This window comes from Colletotrichum graminicola, assembly GCF_000149035.1.
Source record: "Colletotrichum graminicola M1.001 genomic scaffold supercont1.6, whole genome shotgun sequence".
Taxonomy (NCBI): Eukaryota; Fungi; Ascomycota; class Sordariomycetes; order Glomerellales; family Glomerellaceae; genus Colletotrichum; species Colletotrichum graminicola.
In genome coordinates this window covers 1053179-1076776 of record NW_007361010.1, presented here as the reverse complement: position 1 = coordinate 1076776, position 23598 = coordinate 1053179, and the positions used below count along the sequence as shown (strand labels likewise).

General features: G+C 56.7%; 7 protein-coding genes across 7 annotated transcripts; 1 reads left to right on the top strand and 6 right to left on the bottom strand.

Annotated features, from left to right (window-relative positions):
• Positions 1–674: 674 nt before the first annotated feature.
• Positions 675–2348, bottom strand: GLRG_02338 (uncharacterized protein; the record flags this gene model as incomplete). Its single annotated transcript, XM_008092996.1, has 2 exons — positions 675–1340; positions 1389–2348. 2 exons carry the CDS (start codon positions 2346–2348, stop codon positions 675–677), a joined length of 1626 nt encoding a protein of 541 aa, XP_008091187.1.
• A 428-nt stretch (positions 2349–2776) lies between these two features.
• GLRG_02337 (uncharacterized protein) lies at positions 2777–4289 on the top strand (the record flags this gene model as incomplete). Its single annotated transcript, XM_008092995.1, has 3 exons — positions 2777–2849; positions 2995–3862; positions 3917–4289. The coding sequence occupies 3 exons, from the start codon at positions 2777–2779 to the stop codon at positions 4287–4289; spliced, it is 1314 nt and encodes a 437-aa protein (XP_008091186.1).
• A 309-nt stretch (positions 4290–4598) lies between these two features.
• GLRG_02336 (uncharacterized protein) lies at positions 4599–5134 on the bottom strand (the record flags this gene model as incomplete). The annotated part of the gene is made up of 3 exons (XM_008092994.1): positions 4599–4668; positions 4731–4833; positions 4960–5134. 3 exons carry the CDS (start codon positions 5132–5134, stop codon positions 4599–4601), a joined length of 348 nt encoding a protein of 115 aa, XP_008091185.1.
• Positions 5135–6895: 1761 nt separating this feature from the next.
• Positions 6896–8027, bottom strand: GLRG_02335 (uncharacterized protein; the record flags this gene model as incomplete). Its single annotated transcript, XM_008092993.1, has 2 exons — positions 6896–7694; positions 7801–8027. 2 exons carry the CDS (start codon positions 8025–8027, stop codon positions 6896–6898), a joined length of 1026 nt encoding a protein of 341 aa, XP_008091184.1.
• A 1517-nt stretch (positions 8028–9544) lies between these two features.
• Positions 9545–10639, bottom strand: GLRG_02334 (uncharacterized protein; the record flags this gene model as incomplete). The annotated part of the gene is made up of 1 exon (XM_008092992.1): positions 9545–10639. One exon carries the CDS (start codon positions 10637–10639, stop codon positions 9545–9547), a length of 1095 nt encoding a protein of 364 aa, XP_008091183.1.
• A 4227-nt stretch (positions 10640–14866) lies between these two features.
• On the bottom strand, positions 14867–16480 carry GLRG_02333 (uncharacterized protein; the record flags this gene model as incomplete). Its single annotated transcript, XM_008092991.1, has 3 exons — positions 14867–14992; positions 15085–16365; positions 16457–16480. 3 exons carry the CDS (start codon positions 16478–16480, stop codon positions 14867–14869), a joined length of 1431 nt encoding a protein of 476 aa, XP_008091182.1.
• Positions 16481–17293: 813 nt separating this feature from the next.
• On the bottom strand, positions 17294–23246 carry GLRG_02332 (SNF2 family domain-containing protein; the record flags this gene model as incomplete). The annotated part of the gene is made up of 3 exons (XM_008092990.1): positions 17294–22946; positions 23140–23157; positions 23236–23246. 3 exons carry the CDS (start codon positions 23244–23246, stop codon positions 17294–17296), a joined length of 5682 nt encoding a protein of 1893 aa, XP_008091181.1.
• Positions 23247–23598: the final 352 nt, after the last annotated feature.

Genomic DNA, 23598 nt, shown 5'->3' with positions numbered 1-23598 from the left:
TTCTCCAAGTTGTTTCGTCCCCTACGTCTAACCTTTTTTTTTTCTTTTTCACCCGGCATGATGGAGAGCAAAGCTGGGCAGAACAGGGAAGGGGAGGGGGGGAGGGAAACGGTCTAATTTGTAGGCGACAGTACGGCCTCTTTCTTGTGATAAAGCACATTATATCGAGCACAGCCACATCCTCCCTGCGTAGTATGGGACAGGCAATAGATAAAAACGCACGATGACCATGGTTTTTTTCAACAACATGAAAAATAAAATAACAAGACTCCGCCGGTCCATATGCGAAAGGGGGGTCTTTCTCCGATCGAGTGATGTATGGTTTCCCGTCCGATGCTCTGGTGTTTCAACGCAGCCTTCAAGTGAGTGCTTGTGAGGGACAGCAGTTGCTCCGACAGAGGCGCATGCATTGACTGCGTACCCGACTTCTCATGGAAAATGGACAGGCTCAAGAGCGATGATGGCTGTGTCGATATCGGTGTCTATACAAGATACCGCCAAAATGTAATATGAGAACACCTGTATATGCCCTTGTGAACCACCGGTTCGCCAATGATTCGAATCTAATGCTCCCCGTTCCGATGCTCCTTTGGTATGCAAACGCTCCGTAAACCCCTCAAAAAAATAATTTAAATTTAAATTTGCAACCCGTACTCAAACAATCGCACCCCTCCTCAGCGCAACTTCCTCGGCGATCTCCGCCGCGCCCGTTCCTCCAGCTCTTCCCGTGACAGGATGATGCTGTCCTCCCTCTCCTCCTCGCAGCCCATCAACTGCGACTCGTGGATCCACCCGGCTTCGACGGCGAACCGGACGACCTCGGCGGCGCTCCCAAACGCCGGCGTTCCAGCCTTGGCGTCCGGGTCCAGGTACTTCCACATCTCCTTGGTGACCTTCTTGAACTCGGCCACGTCCTTCTTGTCGCCCGCGAAGCCCTTGGCCATGTACTGGTACAGATAGGCCAGCCACAGGACGTTGGTGTAGGGAACGTAGACGTCCCACGAGAGGGGCTCGCCGTCCCACCCTTTGGCATAGGGGGCTTTGTGGGCCGACGGCGGCAGGTGGCCACGTTCCCCGCGCAGCAGGAAAGACCGCATTTGGCGGTAGACCTTGCACTGCGGCGCGTGGGTGCTGGTGAAGATGCTGAGGTCCTTTTCGAGGTCGAGCGCAACAGGCTCTGACTCTTCCGCCCCGAGGTCCTCGGCGCGGGACAGGCCGTAATCGAGAATCGTGATGTCGAGGCCGGAATAGCCGAAGTAAGGTCCCGGCTTCTTCGGGTCGCGCGTCCTAGGTTCGTCGGTCCTGCGGATGCAGAGATTGCCCTCGTGCAGATCGCGATGCTGCAGTTCTTTAGCTGGGCGTCTTCCTCGACTCTCACGTCAACGTACCTCAAAACAGGCCAAATCTTCCGCCCGAGCCAGTGCGACGGCGACATGAAAGAAGATATCCCACAGCTGGCTCGAGTTCGCCAACTCAAAGTCCTCGAGCGCGGTCCCTGCATCACCCAGCTCGACCACCAAGAACGTCGTGTCGTCAAGATAGCGGCTCGGGCTCGGGTAGAACTGCAGCCTGTCCGGATCCTTGCGCTTCATCTTCCGGTGGAACCCTTGGTGTGTCTCCAGCAGGCACTTTGGCGCCTTACCTTTCACAAGGTAACGCTCCTTGTATATTACGAAGCCGGGGATATCGGCGAGCCACTCGGATATACGCAGCTCACCGCGCATGTCATCTTCGGAATGCGGCTCTTCGTCGACCAGACCCGAACGCTCCTGGGCCTTGGTCTGCGCCTTGATGGGTGATTCGAGGCGGATGCACTTGATGATGCTCGTGCCGCGCTCGTTGCGGACGCGGTACACTTCTGCGTAGGAGGCCTCGGCGATCTTCTCGATCGTGTCTCCCGGCGGGCACACTTCGTCCCAAGTGAGAACGCGGTAGGCCGGTTCAGGCTGCACTGGGGGTTGGGAGATTCTGATCTCGGGTGTCTCAACCTTTGATACAGGTGTCGGAACTCGTGCCTTAACTTTTGGTGGTGTCGCCGGTCTGCTGGTTTTGGGAGTCTCCTTTGTTATCCGCTTGGGAGATGCCGTCTTTTCTGGCCTCGGGGGAGATGTGACAACAACCGAGCTAAAGTCTCTGGAAAGCTCGTCCTCCGAGGATTCCGATTCGTTCTCAAACCCGACGGCGTGCAGCTTTTCCGTGATTTTGATGATGGACTCATCCTCAGCGGCTACCGAGACCACTTCATTGGGTTTTTGTAACGGACTCTGAGGGAGCTCGGCGAGGAATCGCCTGGCTTTGGCTCTCGTCGAGGTCTTGCCATACGTGCGGGCTGCCGTTGTTCGCGCCATTGTATCTTGGTTTTATTCTCATTCAGTATTGTCTTGCCGGGATGGAAATGCATTCTCTATTATCGTCCGCTGCAAGTTGCTGCATTGACGGTCGTCCGCAACTATTGACATTCGATGCATGTTGTCCCGACAACCGGGGACACACCGGATCACCGCGGATGGCATGTTATTCCGGGAGCGGCTGGCGACTTGGACGCGCGAGATTCGGAAACTCGGCTCGACCGCATCCAGATGCTATGTGGGGCAACGCCGTTACGCCCAGGTTCCAGAACAGCGACGTTGACTGGCTGACGACAGGTTGACGAACTGACCTAATTTCGCCTTTCGCTGGCGGCGATACCTCTCCTCACAGGCTCGCAGCTTCACTGTCTGCAGTCTTGGACCTCGACACCACCGCAGCTAGCCAGCCATCCCCCCCGACCGCAACCATGGCCAACATTCTCAACGGCCTCTTTGGAGGCTCCAAGTCCTCTGCATCCCCGATCCCTAGCGGAGACGCTGGTATGTGATTCTCAATTGCAGTTCGCATCTCTTGAGTGCCCCCATTCACCCCCCTCCCCCCGTGCCGTCAAAGCTTCTACCCATTTCCCCTCGGCACCCACAAAACCCACCATCCCAAGCTGACGCAATCCGCCTTTGCATGTAGATTTCGCAGACTTCGCAGGGGCTCCCGACCCGTCACCCACGCCCGGCGCCTTCACTGCTGCTCCCGGCGGCGCGACTCTCGGCGGTAGCTTGCCTGAGGCTACGGCTCGTCCCTACACGAAGTGGTACAATGTCCACGAGCGTCACTCGCTCAGCGAGTTCAAGCTCGAGGGTGCCATCCTAGCCGTCAGCGCCGTCATCTTCCTTCTGCACATCGTTGGCACGCGCCTCAACCGCAAGAAGGCTCAGACCTGGGCTTTCGCCCACGCGCCGTTGCTCAAGTCTGAATTCGCCTCGGTCGGCTTCTCCCCGCGTTCGACCACCAACACCGATCCCAAGGATGCTGCCGGCTTGTTGCGCGAGAATTCTCTCTTTGAGTTCGCCAGCTACAGCACGGGTCGCCAGAATGTCGCGTTCATGGACGTCAAGTTGACTCTGACCAAGCGCTTCAACCCGGCCCTGAGCATCTTCGAGTCCGTCTCCAGCTTCTTCATGGATGCCGTCGAGACCCCCCATGACTCTGTCGAGGCTATCATCTACCCCTTTGACGGCAAGGAACACCTCACCGTCCCCTCCATCCCCGGCACCCACGAGCTGCGCAGCAAGGAAAACAAGAGCACCTACGACAACTTTGTCTGGGCCATTGTCTCCAAGGACCGCATGAAGCAGGTCCGCGACGACCGCTACGACGTCTCCATCACCTTCACCAAGGACCATGCCAAGCTCCCCAACTGGGTCACCGTCATGAGCGAGAGCGCCGAGATCACCGAGCAGCTTCTGACGCCTGAGCTCATCAAGGCTGTCGAGTCTGCCGGCGACGCCTTTGACTACCTCATCGTCTCCGACCAGCCCATTGAGCGTCCCGCCACGTAAGTCGCCACGGCCCTTCCGCTGCTTCCTCGTCCAATACTGACATTCTACAGTCTGGAGGAGACCACCCCCCGCAAGCGCATCTTCCTCCGCTACCGCATCCCCTCCAACAACAACTACAACGACCTGTTGCCCATTTTTGAGTACTTTGTCCGCATCCCCGACGTCCTCGTCTCCGGCGCCCACTTCCGCCCCGAGGTCCTGCGCAAGGTGCGCAGCGTGCGCGAGGAGACCATTGCCCAGCTCAAGAAGGCCGCCGACGCCGAGAAGGCGGAGGAGCGTGCGCTTGAGCGCGAGAAGCAGAAGAAGGCCAAGCGCGACGCCGAGCTCAGCGCCCTCGACGCAAAGGCCCAGAAGAAATACCTCGAGAGGGAGCGCGAGCGCGACATGAAGAAGAGCATGAAGAAGCAGACCATGCGCGGTTAGAGCAGCAATGCTTTTCTGACTGGCATGTTTCGATAAGTTCTTGTCTTGATCTCTCGTTTTCGTCCGAGGGCAAAAAGGGGGGCCAGCGTTGTGTCCGGTTCGAGGCGGTTCAGTGGTGCCGGTGGTTCAAGGGGTCGGCGGTGTCAATATCACAACCTACCAGGCTGAGATGTATACATGTACCATTACGAAAAGCGGCGTGGGGTAATAAAATAGTATATCGTTGCGTCAATGAATAACTTAATAAGCCGGCGTTCTCTGTCCCGGTTTCCGTTGCGTGAGCTGGGCGGCCTGGCAACGCGCACGGGTCTACTTGTCCGACGCCAGAATGCCCTCGATCCGCTTCACCTTGTCTTCGGCCGACTGCTTCTTGTCCGTCCTGCGCGATCCATCAGTCCCCGGGCGTTTCCGCGTGCAACTCATCACTTCAGATAGACAAACCTCGAACCGACGCGCATCGAAGACTGGATCCTGACGACGCCGCTCTGGTGGACAAGGGAGTGGGCCTGCCCGATGACGCGGAAGATGTCGTCCCAGCTGCCCTCTGCGCGAGGTCTCGCCGTCAGCTCTGCTCGGATTCACCCAAACAAAACGCCCATGAGCGGGGCCCCTCTGTACGGTGATGAGAGGGGGAAGATGGGGGCGGGGTAAACCCGCGGTCTGGACTCACCGACGGTCGTGCCGGCCGAGTGCATCGTGCACTTGAGCCCGCTCGCATTCAACAGGCGCTGGACCTGCGCGACCTCGTTGGCGACGGAGACGTTTCCTGTCCCGACGGGGATCAGGCAGAAGTCGCAGTATGCCGACTCGGGCGTGGGGATCTTGGAGTAGTCCTCGGAAGACATGGTTGAGCTTTCGGTTCCTGGCTTTTGACCTGCACACGGCGTGTCGATACGATTGCGGGGCAGCCGTGGTGAGTTTCTTCTTGAAGAAATGTAAAGGAAAAAGCAAAAATAAAAAACCCCAGATGGATGTTTAGGTATGTGAGTGTTTGTTTTGCTACCCGAAGTTGTGATATCGATATCTAGGAAGGGGATCCTCTCACCAGTCGATGAGATAGAGCCGCAGCCCCACTTGGTCAAGGTGTGTGCCGTTGACGCGAAAGCGCGGGCCGGGCAAGCTTCCATGCCCGATCCGGCTTAGCGCCGCTGCTGTTTCAACGGGGCATCCGACTTGGATACAAGTCCGCGTGCATCTCATCAGCAATGACCGCCTACCTAATGTAACACGCAGTCACTGGTTTACCCAAGCCTTTTTTCTTTCTTTTTCTTTTCCTCTTTTGTATCTTTGCCGGCACGATGTGTAATTGCCAAACACAGTATGGTAAGGTTCCTGGACAAGTCCACTGTAAAGTTACATTGTGGACAGAGAATTAGTGTATAAAATGCACGATATGGCTTCTGAAACTACCGTGGACCGTCGCTGGCCATGTCTACCTACTGAGGAGGACACTGCTCGTATGATTGCGGCAGTCAGATGGGCATCTTTATACTCTTCTTTCCCTTCAGCCGTGTGATTCAGCTTCTTGGTTCCATTGCTCATCAGCCTCACCGTCGGCCTCGTCGGGAGCCGGAACGGTCGGTAGTCTCAGTCAAAGATCAACAGAACCCTCTCCTTCAATCTCGGCTGAGAACTCTGGTTCTCGTCAAAAGGCCTCTCGATGTTTACAGGAGACCAAGCCGTGAACCGGTAGCTAGCTCGATGCCGGGAGAGCCTAGGCTAGCCGAGGTACAATGCGTACGTTGTTTGACTTTTTTGTTTGAGTTCTGCTAGGGCAGGCTCAATCAGCGATGAGTAGGACGGATCTCGGCCGAGCGGGACTGTAAGAAGACAAGAAGAAGAAGAAGAAGAAGAAGAAAAAGAAAAGTAAGAAAGAAAAAAAGACAGAGTTTCCCCGTGCCTCGGAAGGGAAAGTGTTTTTTCTTCTTTTTACCTCCACGATCCCCTGGCCTTTCCTGTTGCTCCGGATCTACGGCTGCCGCGCTCCCTAATCCGTTTCAAGGGAAACCTTTTGTTTCCTCTCGGCACTCCCGAGAAGGGCATGCGATGCAACGGCCGCCGGCTCTTCGCCGAAGGTCAGAGTCTATAGTCCCCCAAGGCAAAGTCGGTTTTCCCATGTCGGCCAAAGAAATGCGCAAAATAGGCTCGCGCGCTCACCTCACACTTAGTTCAGCCCTCTGTCACATCCTCCCTGCCTCCAAACTTTGTTCCTCTGCTCACTCCGATCCCGACGACGTACCCTCTGTGATATCTCGCCCCCCCCCCCCCCCCCCCCCCACAAAAAGGCCATTGGCATCATGTGCCGCGTTTCACACTCTCACGACTGACGACTCACGACTCTCGAGTTGCGGGCGTATACGCCGGGGAGAAAAAAAAAGGTGCTGCTTTCGCAGAAGATGCCTCTTAACGTTAGAATTCAGAGCTCGTCTAAGGGCTGACGGCGGACCCGGGCTCCTAGCGCTGGTCCAGCATGACAGAGGACAGCCTCAACCTTGACCCGAACTCGCCCCTGTCTACTTTTTTTCCCCCTAGGATGCGAGCCTTTTTCGAGCAAAGAACCTCATTTGCCAGACGTTTACCCCTTCCTCCCATGTTTTGCGGCGCCACTACTGCTGCACGCGTTGCTGCCCACTGTCGCTGGTGTTATTGCTGCCGCTGCTGCTTCTGGCCCCGCTCGTGAGGATGATATTGGCGGCGTTGCTGCTGCTCTCGCTGTTGCTTCTGGCCCCGCTCGTGAGGATGATCTTGGCGCCGTTGCTGTCACCGCCACTGCCGTTGGCGTTGTGGTTGCTGCTGCTTCCGCCGCCGCTGGTGCCGATGACCTTTGCGCCCTCGGCGGCGCCCGCGGCGCTTATGGCGCCGCCCGTGACCTCGAACCTCGTGCAGTCGTCCTGGGCGCCTCGCTGGGCGAGGGGCATCACGACGGGCTGGTGGGTCGTCGCCGCAATCAGGGTGCACGCGCGGTACACGCCGGGGGGCAGCCCGCCGTCGACGCGGGCCGTCAGCAGGCCGTTGCCGTCGCCGGCGTCGTCGATGCCCCTGAAGAAGGCGAACTTGGTCGCGTCCGGCGGCGTCGTCGTCGTCATGGAGCCGATGTCCTGGATCGTGATGTGGCAGTGCCCGTAGACGTCGCCGGCGACGTCGAGCTCCTGCGGCGCCGTGTAGTAGTTGGTCGCCGGGTTGGCGAAGAGGCCGGCCCGCAGGTGGACCGTCTGCACCGTGACGTTGAAGCCGACGCCGGACGGCAGCCGATCGCCGGGCCGCGGGTTGGTGATGACGGCCGAGATCATGTTCTGCGCCGAGGGGAGACTGCCCATGGGGATGCCGTTGCAGGACCCGCCGGCGAGCTGCTGGCCGTTGGTGAGGGTCTGGCCCTCGCAGAAGTTGATGAAGTTGTCCCTGTCACTGGCGTGGTTTCGCGTGCGTGTTAGCCGGCTGCTAGTGGATCTGTACGCGAGGAGCAGGGGAGGAGAAGGGTGGTGGCGGCGGCGGTGGTGGGAGGTTTACGTACGTCGTTGCCGCGACTTGCCCCCGCTTGATACCCTTGGTTCCGGGTTCCTGGCCGGTGAGACTGCTGGCGCTCTGGATGAGGCTCGGGAGCAGGCACGACGGCTGCTGCTGCCTGGCTGCCAGGACCTCCGGGCCGGAGTGATCGGCATGGAAAGAACTGGGCAGGGCCGCCACGCGTCGGCTCAGGGTGACCGAGACGACCGCGGCCAAGACGAACGAGTAAAGCATCTTTTTCCAACGATGAGGTGGGGGGGGGGGGGAGGGGGCACCGCCGGCAGGGCTATGTATCATCGGCTTCCGTCGAAGCAAGAAATACGTCGAACGCAGCTTGCACAGCAACCTGGGTAATCCGAGTTAAAGGGGAAAGGGGGCTTGGAAGAAACGAGAGGGCTGCAAAATGACTGGTTGTTATATACTGTCAGAACGTCATCCCGTGCCCTTGGCGACGCCCTACTGCAGCCTTATATACGGGGGGGAGAAGAGGTGGGAGTGGGGGAGGAGGCAACGAACAAGTTTCGCCGTCGCTTCAAAGTATTAGCTTTCCGATTAGGCGGCTTGCCTACTCACTCTCGTGTGCAGCCCTAGGTTAGCATCCATCGGGGGGTTTGTTCACTCAATAAGCTTCCCCCCCTTCCCAGGACGCGGCATCGCATGTGCCAGAAGCAGGTTCGAAGTAAAGTCCTAATACCAGTCTGTCTCTCTGCCCACCGCCCACTTGACGGTTCGAAAGGGTTGTCATCTTAGGCCTCGCGTTCACCCTTCGCGCCCCTCTCCGATACGTCAGCCCGCGCAGCTGGGATTCGCCAAGATTGAGTCGAGATGATATGGCCCCGTCGCGACTCCATGCATCAATGAGGCTTTTCCCCTTTTCGGAACGGTATCGTCCCAGAGTGTCCGGAAGAGAAACCTTGACCGATCCTCTCTATTCTTTAAGGCATTGTTTGCGAGGCGCCCAGAGATAAAGGCAAATCCTGATGTCCACCCTCCCCCCCTCCTCTCGGAGGATGCCGGTGCGCGGCAGGGATGGGCTTGGCGTGACAGCGTCGATCCGAAACGGCCCGCTCACTTTAAGTCGGCATCCACCACGGTGCCTGGTCTGTTCTCGGCATCGGCGCGCTTTAGCGCGCCGGGATGGCGGGAAACTCAATCCGGTTCACTTGTAAGCGCATGGCAAAGGTTGGGTGGTGGTCAGTTGCGCCTCTGCTTAGAGATGCCACGCACGGCGTATATAGCCAACTACCGTCCACGCCGTCTCTGCCGTCTCTGCCGTCGAAAGGTTCAGTCATACGACCCTGCTTGAACACATCTCAATTTGCAAACAAACTGGCCAAGAGAGGGAGTCGGTCAAGATGCGAATAAGTATACGTTTTGATATTAGCCACGGGGTATGTCGCTCGATATCCAAATTCTTATCTTCATTCATATTCCTATCCTATATCGGTGAGGTATCATCTTCGTCGTTGCGCCACTCCGAGCGCTTATATCCGAACTCATCCTCGAGAGCATCGCAGGGTTGCGTTTTCCCTAGTTGTAAAATATGAGAAAGAAGAAGAGGAAAGGTAAGATTCCCCAGCCGACTATACCCTCGGCTCATATACAACGCCATCGCTATGCAGTGTTTTTTCTGCAGATGAAAAGCAGAAACATCAAGAGCAGGAAACCCCAATGTCCATCCTAGATTTCCCCCTACATGGACGCAGACAATCGATCAAAAATGGCCTGATAAGCAACGCTGGGACGCGCGCTTAGAAGAAGAAAACGGCGGCGGCGAAGAACGCAACGAGCGCGCCGGTCTCCATGCCCGGCGCCCGGCCGGCCGACTTGCCGCTGCTCGAGCTCGCCGTCGCGCTATTGCTACTGCTCCTGCCCGAAATGTCCGACTCGGAGAGGCCGTTGAGCGAGTCGGCCGTGTCAACGGCAGGGCCTCTGTTGAAAAAGTCGACAAGAACGAAGACGGGCTTGACGCCCCACTCCCTCCTGCACGTCTGCGCGTGTAGACCCAGGTTACCGGGGGTGCTAGTGCTGGGCGAGTTGGTGGTTTCGATGTCACTGACGTCCGGGATGAGGATGTCGGCAGCAAGGATCTGGTACTGGAAGTGGTTCATCAGGGGCAGCATGTTGGCCGAGACGGCGGCAGTGGCGGCGGAGAAGGTCGAGGGGCGGTCGATGGTGCAGTTGAAGCCCGAGGGGGTAGTGACCTCGTAGTGGGTCTCGAAGACGTAGGCGAACTCGGGAAGGAGGTAGGGGTAGTTGGTGTCGGGGGTGATGGAGGCGACAAAGGTGACGAGGCGGGTGTCGGCGTCGATCATGCTCTGCAGGGTGGGCCAGTTGGAGGTGGCCGAGGCCGAGGAGGGCTTGTAGCCGTACTTTGAGATGCCGGACGACTCAAAGACCTGGCCATATGCCGAGGCGGGCTGGTTGTCCGAGTTGACGAGGAGGATGGTGACGACGTCATTGGTGTGGTTGTCCATCCAGTTCTTGATGGAGGAGAGCCACTTCTCGAGGGTGCCGGCGTCGAGTAGGCTGCAGGTGGTGTGGCACAGCTGGAGGGCGCTGCCCGAGGAACCGTTGACGACGTGGACCTGGGCTTGGAGCAGGCGAAGACCCGAGTTGAGGGCGACTGTGGCGTCGAAAAACTGGTTGCCGGCGATGGAGTTCTGGGTGCTGGCGTCGCGGAGGAAGGCGCTATCGTGAGCGCCCATATATGTGATGTTGTTGTACTTGCGGTTGCAGAGCACGGGCGAGTTGTTACAGGGGGTCGTGTTGGAGGACGACTGGGCGTAGACGGTCACCGTGGAGGCGAGGAGCGCCGCGAAGGCTTTGCGAAGTGAGAAGACCATGGTGGGAATGGTGTGTCTGCGTTTATCGGTGTTGCGGTATGTGTACGAGGCTGCACTCGGAAACGCCTGATGGACCGACGACTCGAGAGCGGGATACGTCGTCACCTAGATAACCGTCGAGAGACGATCGGCGGGGGTGGTTGTTGTTCTGCACCAGGCAGGCACAGCAACGACAATAACGAGGCGGTTGGCCTGAGGTCGAAAAAACAAGGCAACAGAAAATGGCGAGGTCGGAGAGATGGAGTCGGGTCGGGATGAGAGGAGGCTAAGCGAGGAGGGCAACAGGGGACGGCAACGGCAGCGACAGGCGGGATGTTACCGGACAAGGTAGGCAGGAGACGATCCAAGACGGGCGGGTCCTCAGTTACCTAGTGTAGAGCTGACGAAAGAGAGACAGAGAGAGAAAAAGAGGGCGGTTATGATGTGTTCCCGTTCCCATGGACAGGAGCAGTGCCGGATCCCCCAGTCTTAATATGCATGGCACAACGAGGGAGGATGCGCCGCCGTCATCCATGGGGGCCAAGGAGAGAGGAAACACCCAAGTGTTTCCTCGCTGCTCCTCGCCATCCCACTAGCGTACGTGTACGGATACCGGCCCCGGTATCCCTACCTTACGTGTCCTCCGATGGGGCTGAAGGAAGGAATATCAGACAAGACAAGACGTGAGTTGACCGAGTGCGTGCGGGTTTCCAGTGTGGAAGAGTATCAACCAAGGGAACGAAGCTGGGGGAAGACAGACGTGCGGCAGAGTCCCGACGTCCTTGGACCCCGTTGGTTGCGTGGCCCCCCCCCCCCCCCCCCCCCCCCCCCAGTCCCGCCCTCCCGTTCCTGGCGGCGGGACTTCCGGGGCGTATGAGCGGGCTGCGCGAAGTCGCAAGCTGGATTCATAGCATGGCCCCCTCCTTTTTTTCTTCTTCTTCTTTCTTTTTCTGTTATTACCTTCTTCCTTGTCGTGAATCAACGATTGGCATGTTGGACCCGTTCAACGCTAGCCACTCTCTTTTCTTAACCCCACTCCTAATGACTGTTCCATGATGGTCTTTGCGTACGGCTGGCTGGGCTTGTATCGTGGTTAGGCATCTTATTGGAAGATGGGGGTCCGTAGACGTAGTGTAGACAGATGTATGTGCGTACATCTCACCTCACTCACAGACTTACACAGCCCCAGTCGCCCCCCTCAACACGACCTTCGTCCGAACCGCGCGTTGGGTCCAAGTCCGGGTCAGCAGAAGACGTGCAGGGAGAGCGACGTTTTATCCAACGCCGAGCACCGTCGAATCACGTTGCAAATGGGCCCTTCCCCAAGACGTCTCCGACGGATACTGCGACCTCCGCCCCCTCCGCCCCCTCCCCCCCTTCAATGCTCGCCTAGTGCAGATCCGGGACGTTGAACTCGGTACTTTATACAAGGAAAGGACGCCGCCTTACATAGAGTGCTGCGGCTGCCTTTGGTTGCTGCGCAGTAAGCCCGAGACCATGCAGACCGGCAAGCCTTGTGCGTGTGTGTCACCTTTTACCTGGCACTTTTTTTTTTTGCCCACTACTTGCTTCCGCCCGTCAAAGGGCCAACTCCACGGACATGAGACAAGTCCCTCCCTCAGCCCAGAGAGAACGAAACCAACCAAGAGGGATACCCAGTCTCTGGCCAAGAATCCCAGTCTGCTAAAAAAAAAAAAAACAATACCCCCCCCCCTCTCTGTTAGCGGCGAGGCTTCTTCGCCTCTCGCCCACCACGTTGTTCCCCTCATCGAGCCGTTGGAAAAAGGCGCGAGGCAGTGCGGGATGAGCGAATTCGAGACCGCATCCGGGCCTTGTTGACAAGTACTTGCGCTTGTGCTTGATGCTTAGTGTAGTCGGCGCATGGGCCAAGACGGAACGTTGGTCTTGAATAAAATGAAATAAAAAAAAAGTGAAAAAATAACACGAGAAAATAAGAACATGAGAAAGGTAAGGCTTATACAAAATAGTGTGTCCGAGGTTGCAAACGTTTCTCTTCTTCGTCAGGCAGGGGGGGACTCGATGACGTATTTACTGGTCGTCCCGGTCGCGGGCAGAGAAGCCTGTTTTTCATTATTTTTTTTCCATCTCTCTTCCGATGGTGAAAACATCATCAGTGCATGGCGGATGTACCTTTGGAACCGGGGGGAAAGTGAAATGAAATAAACACAACCCGCCTTTAACCCCTCCCCGACTGGCGGTGGTTGCCCGGCCGGCCAGGCAAAGCAAGCTGTTCCAAAATCTTTGACGGGTTTGGCGGCGGAAGGGAAAAGACTGGAGAAGCGAGAAGGGGGCCATGGCGAGCTCTGATGCCAACTTGCGGTGTTGATCACACAGGAGGGAGATCAACCCGGGTTCGGATGGACGTTTGTACCAACTACCTACCTTGTGGTGCGTATACGTATCTACCGAATCTTACATAACCAACCAGCACAGCACAGCAGCTCCTCCAGCTTGCCCAGCCACGAAAGCCACGAAGCCACGAGCCCCGTCGCCGCGTCCACGGAACGGGCCCAAGAATGCCAATCGATTTGGGGGACCCGGCGGGAACCAAGTGCCGCGCAGGGGTCGACGGGAAACAGGAAAGAAAACGGGCCAAACAAGAAAGCTCATTCATCCCCCTCCCCGCCGTCGTCATCACCCACCGCTTTTGCCCTGCGCCTCCTCACTGGACGGCAGATCCTTCGCTTTACCTGCCAACCGTCTGTGCCGTCCAAGGCAGGAGGGCAGTGTGTGTGTAGTGCATGCAGTACCGACACTAGCGTATATCCATCGTAGGTACCCCACCAACCAACCCCCCGCCCCCGCGACGATCACCTCTGGTTGCTATTTTTGAAACTTGGGGTTTTTTTTTTGTCTCTTAGTATCTTGTCACTTATCGCCGTCACTCTGCCGCCACCTCGTTGTTTCCGTCCCCCTAAAGACTGACGAAGCGAATAGGCAGGCTGAGAGATATGCTTAGTTTTTTAGATTTCTATCTTGGGCTTTTATTTTTTGAAAAAAAAAAGATAAAAAAAAATCTCTATCCCGGAAGAATCGGTTTCCCCATGCCCTTTCGTTCTCTATTGTCTGGACTCACGACTGGCCAGCACGCGCTGCATCTCGGGGGACCGTGTCCAACGCCTCGTGATGCGCACCCTTTCTGACCCTGGGCCCCCCCCCCCCCCCCCCCCCCCCGTGTGAAACGTACCAATACGCGTCTCCGGGGCCAAGTTGCCAAGGTGCAAGAACGAAGCGGCCCCTAGAAAACGCGCACAATGAACGCCCTTGTGATTATGAAAAGGAAGTAAAAGTAAAAGAAGGACAAGCAAGAACTACCAGCTAGTTGGCATCCCAAGTCCGGGGCGGCAAACCCAGGCCCCCCTCGTCCGCCTTACCTTCGCCTCCTTCGCCGGGCTTCTCTGCTCTCATGGCGCGTGGACCGGACGCACGAGCATCTCGCCTCCGCGCGGACTCTCAGTTCATCACTTCTGTCCTCCTCCCCCTCCTCACGACAACTGGCACCGACGCCTTGGGTGAACTAGCCCCAGGGCTCCGAGGCCAAGCAACTGCCATGCCCGTCATGTCAAGCCACACCGACACACTCAATACACGTCTGACACTAACACACACCCTTCACCTCCTTCATCGATTCGCCAGTCAATGCCCTTGGCGCAACGCCTTTGCGCAGAAAGGGACACTGCCAAGCTCCATGCTGCAATGCTCAAACCGTATTCAATGCTCGCTCTCATTCTCGCAATTGTTTTTTTTTTCGTCGTCTTCTTCTTCTTCTGCTTCTTCTTCTTCTGCTTCTTCTTCTTCTTCTTCTGCTTCTCCTTCTCCTTCTCCCCCCCCCCCCCCCCCCCCCCCCCCCTTTTAAGGTTTTTGGGGCAGTTGCTATGATGTCGATAAAGCACAAAAGGATCTGCATTTCCAGGCTGCTTAATATGGTGAAATGGGCCCGGTGGTTAGAGAACACTTCGCACCCCAAGGCAATGCAGCGAATGCCTACCATGAAAGCGCGCCGTTTCGAGCGCGCTGTCGAGGCGCATATTGGGCAGGCCTTAGGCCTTTTCGGATGCCAACTCGCTCGCGCCAATGACAAGACCATCTTCGTTTTCATCAGTTGTTCATAATCATGTCTTCCGCAAAGCCCCTACACTCAGCTCCCGGTGCTCTGACCCTTTGCCATAATGCTCTAGCTCGGCCCAGCCCCAGAGCCCAAGTCCACACCTCTTTGGCTTTCACCCCTTATTCGGGGTCCGCCGCGAAGCCAGACTCCGATCCGGCCTGGGCCGCCTCCATGTCCTTGAGCGCCTTCTGACCCTCCTCCGTCGTGGCGTCGATGATCTGCTCCTCCAGACTCAGGATGCCGGCCTGGCGGTCCATCATCTCGTCAGCATGTACTCGGTCAAACCTTGCAGAAACAAGGGGTATGTGTGTGTGTGTGGGGGGGGGGCATCACTTACGTCACCTAGCTTGCCGACAATGTCCTCGGCCTCGTCGACCTTCATCTTGCCAAGCACCTCGTTGACCTTGTCCAAACTACCGCTCTCCAAAGCCCTTTGGAAGTCGGGGCTGAAACTCTCGAAAATCTCACGTCCCTGCTTGGTCGCCGGGTCCTCGCTGTCCTTGGGCGGGATCGTAATCTTGATCTCCGTGCCGGGCTCTACCGCGTGCAGCTGGATCTGCTCGACGCCCTCGGGCTCGTTGGCGCGCTCCTTGACAATCTCCCGCGCCCGGTTCCTGATCTTGCCGTACGTGTCCTGGACGTCTTTGTAGAAGACCTCCTGCGCCTGGTGACCCCGCGTCGTGATGCGCTTGAAGAACATGCCGACCCCGTCCTTGCCCAGCGCGCGGCAGTATTGCAGCAGCAGCGCCTGGTGCACGCACTGCCGGCAGTAGTCGTCCTTGCCCTCGAGGGCGGCGTCGAACGCGAGGACGAGGAGGCCGTCCGTCTCCCGCTCCGTCAGGATCTGGGGGTTCTTGGACAGGTATGATAGGCTAGACGTGTAGTCGTCGGCCTTGATCTGGGCAAACGCCTTGGCCGCCGGGGACGCCTCGATCTCCTCGTCGTCGTTGTGCGACGCCGTTGACTTGGCCGGGATAGACTGCGTCATGTCGAAGTTGGGGTTGAGGAGCTCCGGCTTGCGCTCCTCCTTCTTCCCCGTATCCTGGGACTTGTTGACGTGCGAGCTGTCAAAGCCCGTGTGGATGCTCTCGCTCGTGATCTTGCGGCCCTCCTCCTTCTCCAGCTCGGCCAGCTTGGCGAACAGCTCCTTCTGCAGGTTCTGGACCTTGGTCAGGTGCCCCTCGACGCCCTCGAGCATGGCCTGGTACCGGTTCTCGGGCTTCTTCTCGTCGAGCTCCTTGTTCACCTGGTCCAGCAGGACAGCCATCATCTTGGAGAAGGTGGGCAACGGCTCCGAGTCGGCGTGGATACCCTCGGGGCGCGGGGGCGGCTGGTCGTCTTCGGGCTTTCCGGCCGACTCCATGACGGCCCGGAAGGCGACCTCGCCCGGGTTGCGGGTCTCAGCCTCGGAGGCATGGGACTTGAGGGCGTCGAGCAGGTTGGATATGCGCCTGATCAGGCCATCGTTGATGATACGCTCGTACTTGAGCGTCTCGATTTGGTGCTTGCGCTGAAGTCGTTCCTGGTGGATCTGGTTCTGCTTTGCTCGGATGAAGGATCGCTTATCGACGTTGGGATGGACTTCGATGTCCGAGTCGTCGCTGAGCTCCAGCGCGTCCTGTGGTGTTTACAAAGTCAGCACGCTTGCGGTCGGGCGGGTATTGTATGCAAAGACCACATAAAGAAGAAACAGCAATTGTGAAACGTACCCATTTACTGTAGTCGACAGGCATCTTTGACAATGGTTCGCGTTGTGATGTGTAGATGCTTGATTGCCTGCAGCTGGTGCGGGCCTCGATTATTGACGACGAACTTTGGAACAGTATTGGTTGTGGTGTGGAATCTTCTGGATTCTGTTTGACACCAGCCGCTGTTTAGCAGGAGCTGGGTGACGGTGTAGAGCCAGTATGGAGCATCACAAGTGCGGGGCATTACCCCGCCGTCAGGTGCTGTGTTTGCACCTGAGCTCAGCTATGAGGTCAGCAGGGGGCCACAGTCATTCATTACCTCTCAGAACCTAGCTTCAGTACTCTTCGTAGTCGCCTAGGCTTCCAATATCCCCAGAAAGTCACAAAGAATAGACCTGCGCCTTTTTGTCCTCACAGCTTTGCCTCATCAGACCGCTCTCAGCAATGGACACAATAGCTAGATAAGGCTGTGCACAAAACAGGAAACTGCAGTCCAACCAAGTGCGCAACACAGGTCACCAGCATTGACAGCCTTGCATGGGATTGTTATGGCTTTGTGGTGAACTTTTGATTCATGAATGTTAACGCACCCTGCACACTCATCTGCCTCCTTCGTCACGACTCTCTCTAGTCTCCTGAGCCGTATAACTACTAATATCATATGGTACATACGTTCCAACACACTATTCGTTATGAGTACACTGCTTGCTGCGTGGGAATAAATGGGAGGTTTGTAGCCTCCGTGACTTGAGAGAGCATCCCGAAGCTCTCGTGTCTAAACCAGACGCCAATCCAAACTCCATACGCATGCTTTCCCCAGAACCTCTTGCTAGCTCGTTCCGGTGGTGGGTCGGCCTTCTACTGCATCGTCTTTAGGAACCCATCCAGATCGAAACTCTCCTCGTACTGGCGGTTGTCCCAGAGATCGCCCAAATCATCAAGCCAGGCCTTCTTGCCGGGCTGTTTGTTCGTAACAACGTCACCCGTTTCAATGTCCACCATGTCTTCCTCTCGTCCTTCCATCACGTTTTGTGGCTTGTCCGATATGAGACCAGGTCCCGTGTCTCCCAGGTTGAAGAGGTCGAGAATCTGATCTGTATCCATCGTGGCCAAGCCAGCATTCTGTTGATTGACCACCGTCGAGGCCACGTCGATCTTGAAGCGCTGCAGACTGAGAATCTTCTCCTCGAGCGTGCCTCTGGTGACCAGACGGTACACGTTGACGACCTTCTTTTGGCCGATTCGGTGGGCCCGGTCCATGGCCTGCATATCCTTCTGGGGGTTCCAGTCGTGTTCGACGAAGATGACCGTGTCGGCACCGGTAAGGTTGAGGCCAAGGCCTCCGACACTGGTGGTCAGGAGCAAAACATCATATGACGGATCGCTGTTAAACTTGTTGACAATGTCTTGCCGCTTGTTGGCTTCGACTCCACCATCCAGGCGAAGGTAGGTAACGCCAGGTAGCATGCTCTTCAGGACTGTGTTTTGGACCATGTCCAGCATCTCCTTCATCTGGCAGAAGACAAGAGCGCGATGCGGCTTGATCGGCTGGTACAGCGGGTCGTTCGACTCGGCTTCTTCCACGCCAATGCCGCAGTCAACGAGCAAGTCCCTGAGGGCGGTCAACTTGGGTGCGTGAACAGGATCCTCGAGACTGGTTCCCTGCTTCCTAAGGATGCGTTGAGTCTCTTCGTACATGCCGTGACCAGGCTTCATAACCATGGCCGGGGAGTTGCAAAGCTTCCGCATGTACTGCAGGGCCTGGAAGATATGCGACTTTGCATCCTTGTCTTCGCGGCCCGCCTCCTCCTGCAGCTTCTTGCCTTGTTTCCGGGTGAAGTCGTCGAAAAGCTTCTTCTGGAGGTCGCTAAGATCACAGTAGTAGTTCTGCAAGATCTTCGGCGGCAGGTCGTCGAGCACCTCCTCCTTGAGACGTCGCAGGAGGAAGGGAAGGACCTGCTTGTGAAGGGCCTCTATGGCCAAGGCGCCCGCTTCCTGTTCCTTTGAAGACGCCTTGCTGAAACGACTTGCAGCAATAGGCTTGGCGAACCTGTCCAGGAAGACCTTCTCAGCGCCAAGGAAACCAGGCATCAGGAAGTCGAAGAGAGACCAAAGTTCCAAGACGTTGTTCTGGATGGGCGTGCCGGTCAAGATTAGCCGGTGGTTGCTTGCTAACTTCTTGACAGCGATTGTGATTTTTGCCTTGGGGTTCTTGATTAAGTGTCCCTCATCTAGAATGACGTAGTTCCAGTTGTATTTTGCGAGAACTTCCGCGTCATTTCGGCAAACGTCGTAGCTGGTAATGACGATGTCGGTTTTGTCCAAGCCGTCCTTCATTAACTTTCTCTCGGCAGGTGGGCCGACGTAAGCCGTAACGCTGAGGAAGGGCGCGTAGGTCTTGATCTCCTGCTGCCAATGACCGGACAGCGTAGGAGGGCAAACAACCAAGGACGGGAGCCGTCGTACATCGGGCGCACCAGTCTTTGCAAACTCCTCTGCACGCTGATGGTGGTCACTTGCTACCATGCAAATGGTCTGCAAGGTTTTACCGAGACCCATGTCATCGCAAAGAATTCCGTGCAAGTGATATTTGTTGAGGAAGTGTAGCCAGTTGACACCTTCTTGCTGGTATGAGCGAAGTTCGGCCTTGATTGCGACCGGGATCTGGAACGATTCCACCTTCTTCGGGTCCAAGAGCTGTGAGATGAACGTTCTTTCGCGATCTCTGCCCTTGAGCAGCTCTTCCGACAGACCCGGGGGGTCGGGAATGCCGGCTTCAAGGGGTACGAGTTTGACGAGGGTGGCAAACGAGGTTGTCGCAATCAAACGAATCTCGTTATCGGAGTCGCTCATTCGGCCCAGAACTGGGACGATGAGGAAAATGACATAAGGAAGGATGGCATCGCCCATGACTGCAATCAGGTGGTAGATGGCCTCGATAGCACCTTGGCGGAAGTTGAGGTCAACGGGGTTGCTGATGGATGGCAATACATTCTCGACGAGCGCTGTCATGCCCTCGACTGTGATGACACTGCAGATGGTAGCCATACACTTTGCGGCCATGTAGCGGAAGACGGACAGCTCGCAATGCAGGGCCTTGATAACTAATGGCACCTTCTCCATGATGAATGGATGGATGGCCTTGTCGAGGGTTGGCATGAGAGTCCGGATGAGGGACAAAGCGTCGACAATTTCTTGGCCAAAGTTGTTCTCAGGATCCCTTGCTTCGGCCGGCAAGGGGCCAGAGAATGCTTTGACAAGAGGGTCCTCCATAAAGACTCTGATCGTGGGTACAGCGATGAGGAGATCTGCACCGTAGGTCTGAGCCAGGATCTCCAAAGCCTCCTTGGCTCCTCGGCGGGTGATGCGAGCGGCCTTGACTTCCCTTGCCCACTTGACAGCATCTGCATGGTCCACGCGGTCCTCTTCTTTCTGCATTGAAAGCACGCAGTCTGTCTTGCTTGCGTGAACAGGGAACTCGGGGGTCTCCGCAACCTCGACACAAGAGAACTTGATCAAGTTGGAAACAACCTTGTCTGCTGGTCCACGACGGCCCTTCTCGTTGAACACTTGGACAAGTCTTGCAATGGTACCTGAGGCCCGGCTTTGAAGCTCCTGGTTCTCTTCTGTCTTGATGCTGTCCATGATACCCTTGATCAATGGGCTGGGTTTCTTGGGCAAGGCCTTGATTGCAACTAGTGCGCATGCCGCGCCCGCTCTGATGCGTACATCTCGGGAGTCCTTGGCCGCCTTTGCGTCGGCAATGGCCGAGACGGCTACATCTCTGGCCTCACCAAGCATTTGACTGGCTACCAGACGCTGTCCCGGAGACATGACCTTCTTCAGCTTTTCGAAATCTTCACCAACAACCTTGTCCGCGACAGCAATAGAAAAGGCGCCGGGGCCTGCCTGCTCGTCGCCTTGGACGAGGACGGCAAGCGTTGGAAGGCGTCCGCTTGATACCTTGCCGTGGTCGCGGAACATGTTGAGAAGCTGTTGGCATTGCGACCGTACCCTGTGCATGTAGCTAACGAGATCGCTGTAATGACTGGGACGTTCCGTCTCAATGATGGTTTGTAGGGGTGCCGCGAATCTTTGCGCAGCCTCCGTCGTGGGTCCGTTCTTTGCATACTCGTCAATAACCATGCAGGCTGCTAGCTGTGTGGAGGACGCCTTGTCTGATAGACCGGCAAGAAGAAGCTGGTCATATTCAGAAAGGTTCGACGGGGGGATGAAGGACATGATCAAGCCCATGGCCTTGGCTGCCGATACGCGCGAACGGATTAGCGTATCCATGCCAACCAGGTCCACATCACCTTGAATCATGTGACCATCAACGTCGTGTGTATGCGAGGTAACGGGAACGTCATCCGTCTTTGTGGATTTGCGACGGCGCTTGGTTGCTCTCTCGGGGCCCTCGGGAGAAGATGCTTTGCGGGCGGGCGTCGCTGCGACGGGCGCATATGTTCCGCCCGAGGGCTTTTGGAAAAGATGGGCGGGCATGGGCAAGGGATGCCTTGACACGCCGATTGGGTGCAGTGTAAGCTTCATCAAAGGCTCCACGTGAGCGGCGAACTCGTCAGCCAAGATATCAGGGGTCTTCGAAAACGAGCGAACTAAGGCCGTCCAAACGTCCAATGACATGGCCAGTGTCTCTCTATCCCGCTCGACAATAATGTTTTGGAAAATGAGGCGCAGAATCCTCCCGTTAAGCCATCCGCGGGAGTTTTCGGCGCCCAAGTTTGCAAAAGTCATGAGAGCCTTCAGCACGGCTAAGCGAACAGAGGTAATGGTGTGTCGGAGGAAGGGATACAGGCGCGGTACCAACAAGGTGAAGGAGCGCTCTTCGTCTTGGGCGGCAGACGTCTCCATGGCCTGGAGCACCTCGGGGTAGCTGCAGAGGGTGGCGAGAAGATCCATGATCTTACCAGTACTGGCGCTCAGGTCATCTCCCAGATCGGCAAGACTTCCCCACATGATGTTGATGAGGCCGTCAATGGACCCGGGCCGCAGGGTGACAAATTCCTTTGCCATGGGCAGCAGTGTCGCGGCACTCACCGACCGCACATCGTCGTCGTGCTCTTCCAGCCCCTTCATGACCAGGCGAATGACCCCATCGATCATCTCATTGTCCTCGAGTAGCAGGTCCTTCCGTACGGCAACGACGTATCTCAAGCCGACCATGCCGCCGTGACAGACGGACCACTGGAGCATGTCTAGGTGCAGATCGTCCTGCATAACCATGCCATATAGAATTTTGTAGATGCCGTGGACCGATTCTGCCGGGATATGTCGCAGAACCGAGCCAAGAGATTGGCCGATGGTTTCGCGGATTGGGGCGACGGACGTGTCAGAACTGTAATCGGTAAATCTGTCCAGCATTAGGACGCAGCAGAGTCGGCAGGCCAGGTCGTCCAGCCAAGCTTGGTTTAATCGATCGTTTTCAGCGCGGGACTTGGAGCGTATTCTGCCAGCTCCACCGCCGTGAACACGAATAACCTCTCGAATGCCCATCGCAGCTCCATGTCGAGTCTCCCATGAGGGGTCGAAGAGGTCAACCTTGAGGAAATCGCACAGTCGCTCGTACGGCCATTCGGCACCTTCCATGGTTTCGTCCACCTCGATTTCGGATTTGATGGGTATCACTTGCCCCTTGAACTCGCTGACAACCTTTGAGTCTTCGTCGACATCCGCCGGCCTCTCCAGGTTAAAATAGTCGTTCACTTTTCCATTCTTCTGCTTCGAATCGGCGTCCGCCATTGGTGTTTCGTCGAATCCTTCGGAACCTGCTGTCGTGGTTCTTCTCACGGTCAGATCCCCAAAGCCGCCCTTTCCTTGTGCCGCCTTTTGCAGCTCTCTCTTCCGTTTCCTCTTGAGGACGTTGAGCTGCCTGGAACTCAAGCCCGCCTCCTCTGTCGTCTGATGGTGCCCGTGAGAGGTGGCGCTTTCCTTGCTTCCGTTGTGACCATTTGTTGAGTCCTGGGGGGTGAGCGGGCTAGCATCCTTCTCGACGAGGACCGGCATCTCGGCATCCTCGAACACTCTGCCGAGTAGACCGAGGCGTCCATTAAGTGTTTTCTTCTGGTGGGCAAGTCGTGCGGGAGGGTCTAATGAGGCCAAAGCATACTCGATATTGCCACCCCGCAGGAGCTGGCGGCCATATTTGACAATGTGCTCTACATTCAGCGACTCCAGCTTGAGAAGCTCGTTAGAAGAAAAGGACGCCGTCTCTTTTTCTTCCTCCTTCTTCACGTGGCCGTTCTCCTCGGCCTCGTCCTTCTTGACCGGCACGACGTCCTCATCCTCATTCGGGTCATACAAGGGCGCATTCTCAATGATCTTGCCTATTGCTTTGGCTGCGGTAGAACGTGTCTCCCAATCCTTGTGTCGAAGATAGGGGACGACCCTGGCAAGAAGATTGAAGAGCTCATCAGGATGCTGCTTTTGCCAGTCGGCAAGTTGGTTGACTGCGGTGTCACGAATCAGGCGGGTGCTCCCCGTTTCGAGAATCCTGCGCGAAGCGATTAGCAGACTGCTCTAGAGAGGATGAGCATATACATCGTCTGGCGCGGCGGCATAGCCCAGCGCTCATAAAATGGTCATCGTCGCAGCTGTGCCCGGGTCGGACCATGAATGAGATGAGCCAAGCAGGGATGTTTGCCTCCCAAGGATGTGTGGGCTAGAGGGCATGTGATTGAACTCACGTGACTAATCTGTCAAGTCTGTTGCCGCAAGGTTAGTGCCAGTTCTGGGCTGATCGGGGGTGGGTGATCATGCAAGGATCACAGGGAGAAACACACCTCGACGCCATTTTGTATTATGATGAATTTGATGAGTGTTTCATCATCGAATTGAGCTTCTACGTGCGGAGTTAGCCAAGTTGCCGTGGTTTCGAAGAAAAGTGAAGGAACTCTGGTGTTGGGTGCATGAGCGCATGGATGAGACGTAATGTAGGAAGGAGGGTCTTGGAAGTTTAAACACGTGGGTGTATGCCATCCCGTCACGCCCAAAACAGAGATGATGCACTTTGGGTGAAGACTGAATCATGACAGCCGCGGGAAAGCGGCATCCACGTTGAGATGATCTCGATAGCCAGAGGGCACTAGATGTGCCGGTCCGAGACATACCATAACGGATAGGTGACAGATGGGGATGATATGAAT